At 33.2% G+C, this 7,688-nt stretch overlaps 1 protein-coding gene across 1 annotated transcript; it reads right to left on the reverse strand.

Annotated features, from left to right (window-relative positions):
• Positions 1–558: 558 nt before the first annotated feature.
• On the reverse strand, positions 559–1,309 carry HELRODRAFT_182497 (hypothetical protein; the record flags this gene model as incomplete). Its single annotated transcript, XM_009032749.1, has 3 exons — positions 559–666; positions 782–1,011; positions 1,294–1,309. 3 exons carry the CDS (start codon positions 1,307–1,309, stop codon positions 559–561), a joined length of 354 nt encoding a protein of 117 aa, XP_009030997.1.
• Between the last annotated feature and the right edge of the window lie 6,379 nt (positions 1,310–7,688).

Raw genomic sequence — 7,688 nt, forward strand, 5'->3', positions numbered from 1 at the left:
CGCGGTTTTCGTCACGCTGCTCCGTATGTCTGGAATGCGTTACCTCCTGAGTTGAGACAATGTTCCTCGTTGAGTCTTTTCAAAAAGGGATTAAAAACTCATCTTTTTAACAAGGGCTCCGAGCGCCTCTGGAGCTGCTGTGCGAATGGGCGCTTCATAAATGTTTATATTATTATTATTATTATCAATTCGAACACAAAAGATAGTATAGGAATATCGTAAAAATCTTTTATGTTTTGTTCTATCATGCTTAAAATAAATAAGAAGTTTGGTTTTGAACTCAAGAAACTTGAGAATGATTTAGGATCAACCGTTAGAAAAATTGAAAAACTAAACAGGAAGCTAACTAACAGGGATCATGCTGGGATTTCCATCAATAATTGCATATATGTATGCAATATATATACATATGAAATTATTTAAAATTAACTATTTGTAATTAACCATCAAGATTTTCATTGTTACATTATTAATTTGACTGCGTTTTGATTAAATTTTGATGGTATTTGTCTGCTAATAAAGACCGAAAATGTAATGATGTTTTAATTGATGAACTGATTAATTAAACCCTTTTTTTTCATTTTTATATATTGAGTTGATAATAAGTTTTACATTTATGAGTTGTTTTTGAAATAAACAAATTTGTTTGGGGTCACAAATGTTAGCCTGATTGCATAAGCATTAGTAGTGTCATATTCAACGTAAATATTTAATATGTTTTTCGCCAAAAAGTTGTGTCATCATTGATGAAATGGAGAAGACTGCAAAGCTCGCCACTCACCTTACAGACACCATCTCTCTTGATGTCCAACTCGAAATCCAGCAGTGTCACATCGAGGAGGTGATGCTGTGGAACAACCACCTGCACGGAGCACGTCACATTCGATGGATACTTTCTTGGATAGTTTGGACTGGCGAGGAGTGTGGCACGCAGGAATGATGGATAAACGATGGAAGGATAGTGGAATGGTTCGGTTGGCTCATCCAAACAAATGTCTCGCAATTCACTAACTGTGAAATTTCAGACATCACGTGTTATCAAATTATTATTTTTTTAACTACTATTTGCATTCACGTTTGAACTTGTTAAAACTTTATAAAACTAGTTAAATGAAAAAATTTTTTTCTAAAAACCACTATTATGTTAAAAATAATTGTTATTTAATTTATTTACTCGCTAATTGCTAAAAATTTTAAAACACCTCAAACTGGATGACATCGGCTGTACATAACTAAAAAATTAAACAAGTTCTAAGTCTGTTCGTTTATTTACATTTACCCTACACTTCCGACTATGTTTGACTGCCATTTTATTGAATAGTGCCTACTTATTTTGCCAAATCATATAATAATTTAATTAATTAATTTAGACTGGTAATTGATTATGCATAGCCACCGGATTTGAGCAAATATATAAAGTTTCAAATCAATCGGACAATGGGATTACAAAACTTCTATAAAACGAGACGTGTAAAGTTGATATGGTGAACAACTAAACTTATTTTATATTGATAAAAAATTTACAGATTAAAACTGTAAAAAATGACGTTTTGATAATAATTTCAGTTTGTATAATATTTAAATTTTATAATTGTAAACATTACCATCACAACACACAGCGTTGAATATAGTTTATGAAGATTTGAAATGTAATGTTAAAATTAGATATAAATTCGTTAATGATTCGTAATTGAAATGTTTCCAATAAATGGCATTGCAGCAACTGGAAGGATGTGACAGGACAGTATGCCACAGGCAGGCAATGATGAATTGAAGCAAGCAGCAAGGTTAGTAAGAAATAATTGTCCACACACGTACAACAATAGCTTTTGTAACACATCGACGAAGCTAGAAAGATCTTTCCAGTGAATGAAAGCAAAAAATATAACAAAAATAATAACGACAGTGGCAATCACTGCTAACCAGTGCATTTGTAACAATAATTTCAACACAAGCAAGAAGTGACATCATCACAGCTCATTCACATTTGCTCCGACATGGAATGCAACATCCGGTTTACTTCTTCGGACGCATGTTGGTGTAAAAAAAGGATCGCACCGCAAAGCATGATCCACAAAGAACGAAACACAGGCTGATGTTGAACGTGATTATTCTGGTACAAAACTTGCACGGAAACAATTTCCTATGAACAAATTCCCTGTAATGGCACAAAAAGTGAAATATTTCACTCGTGTGTGTACAACGTTTGCAGCCAATCACAAAAAATTTATGCTTACTTCTAATTTTACAAAAACATTTTGAATGATTTCAAAAAAGAGAAAAATTAATTGATGAATTTTTAGTCGCACGTACAACAAAACAAGCTAAAACAGCTAAAATCATTTCCTAACAAACAAGTTGAAACACTAGAGCAAAATCCTAATTCATTGACACTCGCACAATTTCATCTCACGGACGTTTACATTCAGGTTAAACACACGCCACTTATAAATATTGGTAGTTCCAATAAAAAATCATATAATAATTCATTTAATGCGACCGCAACATTGGAACGTATCTGCGTTATGTAACCAATAAAAACTTTCTTCTGCAAAAAATTTTTTTTAATAAATTTATTTCAAGCAAATCCAACTTGACGTGTTTATTGAAACATTTCACCATTAAAATGACGTATGATATAATTAAAAGCTTAGATCAGACACTTTTTTATAGTATCACAAATACAATATAAAAAAGTAATAAAAATATTTTTATTAAACTGTAACCACGAGTTTGTTGGCATTAATGCTGCGCTTCCTTGTGGATTTATCCAGGATGAAATTTTCCAATAGGTGAAAATTAGTTTTAGTTTGTTGAACAAACGCTCACTGTTTGCAATTGACAAAAACAGAGGCGAAGGCAAAGTGGGTTTTGAGGCTGAAGCCCCTTCTTTCTTGCCAAATGTTGACAAAGTTAAGGCTAAATCTAACTTTGAACTTTTGAAATATGAACAGCAAACTATTTCAGATTGCCATAATATGAAGCTAAATTTTGTACAAAATCACTGAGTTTAATAGCAAATTGTCTTGAAAAAAACTTTAGTTCTCTCCACAACAAACTTCTGACTACGCCATTGAACACAAATTATCAGTTTAAATCACAAAATGATTCCACTTGTTTGGAAATGTGTAATTAAAATATTTCGATAAACTACCTGGGCAGCATCTGGTTGTGACAATCAATTGTATCTAGGCAGGCCTAAACCTACCCCACAATGAAAAATTTGGCTAAGGTTAAGTCTAAATTAAACATGATCTGTACATGGATTTGTATAAATTTGGATTGGAGACTGTTTCAGCCACCCACAAAAATAACGTTTGTTCATTTTTGTTAGTATGTTAATTTTTTGCAAACCACTTATTTTAATATCTAAATTTATGAAAAGTTGTTCAAAATGCAACCATTTCAAAAACATGTCAATCAATGCTTTCGGTAACAACAACCCCATTCAACCATTTGAGCTTTAGAAAAAAACAAAAAAACATTAAACTTTGAAATTGAAAACAAACCCAACAAAATATTAAGTTTCAACATTAATTATTTTTTAGGATATTGTTGCAACCCTTCACCCCGTAACTACGAAAACAGATGTTATAACTTCAATTATCTCTATACTTCTTTATTTTCACAATCAGAAGGTTACAAAGATAGCAAAGATGACAAATAATCGAGATAATAATAATGTAGCAGAATTTGATCATTCCCGCATTTATATTAATAATAACATTATCCACACCTTAGCCTGTTAGTTCCTAACATTGGCGATACTTCTTTACTTCGGTAGATAAGGGTAATCTATTCAAATGGACAACTTTCATTGTCCATTTTTTCCATGATCATGGGTCCTGTAGATCACCTTATTTATCTTGTTAGTGATCTTATACCGACCTTTCCATTTTTTTGGAGTTTTGCCGGGCATCTTTTGTACCGATTTTTCCAATTTCTTGAGAATTTCGCCGGGCATTGCTTTTTTTTGCGTCGTAGGTTGTACAACCAGACCAGGTCTTTGCTCTTTAACCCTGTTTTATTTTTTTGGGTCACGCTACGTTTTCGTTGTTGCGATTGTTCTAACCATAGGCAGAAGTCGTTGTATTATCTTGATTTTGTCTGCACTTGAAGCAAGTTATATCTTTCTACTAAGTTTACAAGTTGTAGAATGACCAGAGCGGTATATTAGATGCATGTTGTAAGATTCGTCGGTGACATTTTTTCTGTTGATCAGTGAAACGGCGATGCACCTCTCATCCTCATCAGCAATGAAGCCGTCATTAAAATCATCCAGGTAGACGAGGGCCGAGCTGTCATTTCACGTGCGTGCTAGAAGGGTTAACTCAAAGCTTGAATTGCCGTCAGTCACCAATTGTTGTCCTAAATGAATATTCGCATTAAAATCACCTTCACTGACATTGTTACCATTAAAATAATTGTCATCTTCATCATCACGATAACTACGTTTTTCCACGTCAACACATGCAGCAAAGTTGTCACGTGCATCGCAATTAACATGTGCGTTGCAGATATCACGTGCTTAATCAGCTGCAGATGAACAAGTCGGTAGGATAATTTCAAGTACTTGTATTGCCGTCACCGGTATAGCTGTTTCGATTGTCTCTTTATTAGGTGATATTCTTTCATTAGTTGCTTGTAATGCGGCTATCCGTTGATCTGGCTTAGCTGATCGAATCTTTTATTTATTTTGGCCAGCTGCTGTTGTTGTTGATCGAATTTTCTATCAATTTTGGCTAACAAAGTATCCGGAAAGTCGAACTCATCCGGATCGATTCTTTCTTTTATTAGAGCGGCCCTTAGGCGGTTTACCAAAACTGCCTTCGCTCCATTCGAGTCGAGATTTCTTTGTCGTAGTTCTTTCTTCAAACTAGTTATATTGATTATTTTTAGCGCTGGCATTCTTAACGGCAGTGAGTTTCAAGCTATCAAAAATCTTACTTCTGACACCAATGTTGTAACCCTTGACTTTCGTAACTACCAACATCAATGTTATAACTTTAACGATCTCTATACTTCCAACACTAGTTTTAGTTTGTAGCTTCGAACAATCGTCTAGTGCTCGTTATTCCGTAGATTCAAGATTTCCGATAGAGGAACACAACTGCTTCAAACGCAAACTTTGTTGAACGTTTATTTGAATACCAACAGTAATAGAAACAATAAACTAGTCCAAGTAACTCCATAAATTACATTTACGACTTTGTTTTCTCTGCTGGAAACCTTATTGTAAACCCTGACTATTCACACGCTAATATGCCGGATATTCTCATAACCTAAAATGTTACAGATATATCAAAGATAACAAATAATCAAGATAATAATAATGTAGCGCAATTTGATCATTCCCGCGGTTATAACAATATATATCTATATATTATAAAACACTAAATTATTTATTGGTATGGATATATTTTCATATCATCCAAGTAAAACATTTACTTAATATCGCTTATCAATGATTTTATTTTTTTGTAACTGATATTAATTGCTGTAGCAGTCGTCTTGTGTTTTTTATAATTATTATCACTCATTATTTTTATTCATGCATTTCATGAAAATTTGAAAATTTTTTGTTTTTTGGACACCCTTTGTCATTGTTATTCACCTGTTGTAGAGTAGAGGGCCACTTTGAACTGCAATCTTTGGAATCTTTCTTGAGAAAAGTCCACATATCCGGATCAAAATGAAAAATTGCTTGAGTGCCTGCATCACTGGCGTCGTTTTTAACCACATATGAACTTTTCACCATCTTTCTTCCGTTGTGTGTCTCTTATATTTTTTAAAATTAAAACAAATACAAAATTTCATTGCCAAGCTTTTCAAAATCTCTTCAAATTATTGGTTAATTTTTTAAAACTTGCTGTTTACTAAAAACTGTAGCACACAAAAAAAGTTAATGCATCACGCGTCATCCATCAATTCAAAATGTTCCGTCAGCAGATCAAAAATGCGATTCAATCAATTCGTCAGCTGAGGCAATTCAGCAGTTCACAAAGTTCGTTTCTTCATGTAACATTTTGAAACTTCATTCAAGTTTCTCCATTTGATATATTATTTTAATATGAGTAAAAAATGAGTGTTTGACAAAAATCCAATGACTATCAGTTGAATGTGTCCATAAATGAGAGCAAAATAAAAATAAATTATTACAAACATTCATGAGGCTATTGTTCAAAACAGACAAACGAACTCATAAAGAAGAATATAATGTATGTCTGATTGAAATCAACACTCAATAGATCATGTTAATACTAAATCGCACACGAGCAATTAAATCAATCTTAGGTACTGTGAACACAAAAACGGCTGATCTGTAAACAAAATGTTGAGAGCTTACTAAACATTTGATGTACAATGAACGTTAAGATAAAAAAAATAACGCGCTAGAAAATCTTCAGCAAAAACATAAATTGCTATTAGCATTGAGTTTAGATCTTCCAAAACAATGAGAGCATTAAAAATGAAAGAATGAAAGGATGACGCAAAAGCATTTGGATGCATGCACGCACGTCATTCGAGAGAGCCGTCGGAGGATTCACATTGACGTAACTGTCATAACTCATCGGTCTCAATAAATCTTTCAATGTCATTCTCTTCTGTAAATATCTACGACATCGCCATTAAATAATTGTTCTCATACAATGTTCAAAAGAATCTTCAAAAGAATCCTTCACGTCATAGCTCAATCGTTTGGAATTTCAGAAAAATAAATTTTCTATGATTGATAATCACAAGAGAGAAAACATGATTACAATAGATTTTCAAATTAAGTCTTTTAATTTTTTTAAACGATATAACTTAAACATTTTTATAATTGAGAAACTTAAAGATATCATTTTTGTCGCAACCTAACCATTATATAATTATATATAATCTCACAATTTAATCATAGCGCAATGACTTAACGTTATTTTCATTTTAATGAGCAATTATTAAAGTTGTTTAAAAAAAGTTTATCAGACCCTTACTAGGTTCAGAGGACCACACACACAACACGCCACAAACATCGTATACGAATAATTCGGCGGGGCTCTCTTTTTGTCAAGCAATAGAATCGAACCCGGTCATTGCACGATTTGCGAATCAGCACTGGGCGACCTTAACCACTAGGCCATCACGCCACTCCTTATACAAGTGCATAAAATATATCAACATAGAATGCAGCTTGTCAAATATACTAACAGAGAAATCAGTAGTATAGAACATACCAACACAAAATTTGGAAAAAAATTTCCGACGATGTTTGCCCGTCATATGCAAGGGTTGCGAAATGCAGATTTAGGGGAAATTAAACAGAAAAAATTTGAATGCTTTGATGCCAAAATTGATTGTCTCGAAAAACGCAGCGAAGTCCTGGTCGATATAAAGGAAATGTCCAACATCGACGAGCCATGAACAATAAATTCTGGCAACGAAATAAATTCACCTAGTCATGCTAAAAATATTCTGACCAATCAGATCCGGACGAACAATTCAGATGATGCTTCACAAAAAGTAAAATGGTAAAATTAGAACAAATGAATTTAGTATAGTCTGTTTACATAGTATAGTCAATTTAGTTACTGGAAACACCACATCCTCAAAAGTTCTGGTCGACTCACGTATATCCGTTGAGTCCAAAATATCGGAAAATAAAAATAAAAAGAGGTAGAAGTTTTTGTCACCTCAGCAGTCAGCTC

Source organism: Helobdella robusta (assembly GCF_000326865.2).
Source record: "Helobdella robusta unplaced genomic scaffold HELROscaffold_87, whole genome shotgun sequence".
NCBI classification, from domain to species: Eukaryota; Metazoa; Annelida; class Clitellata; order Rhynchobdellida; family Glossiphoniidae; genus Helobdella; species Helobdella robusta.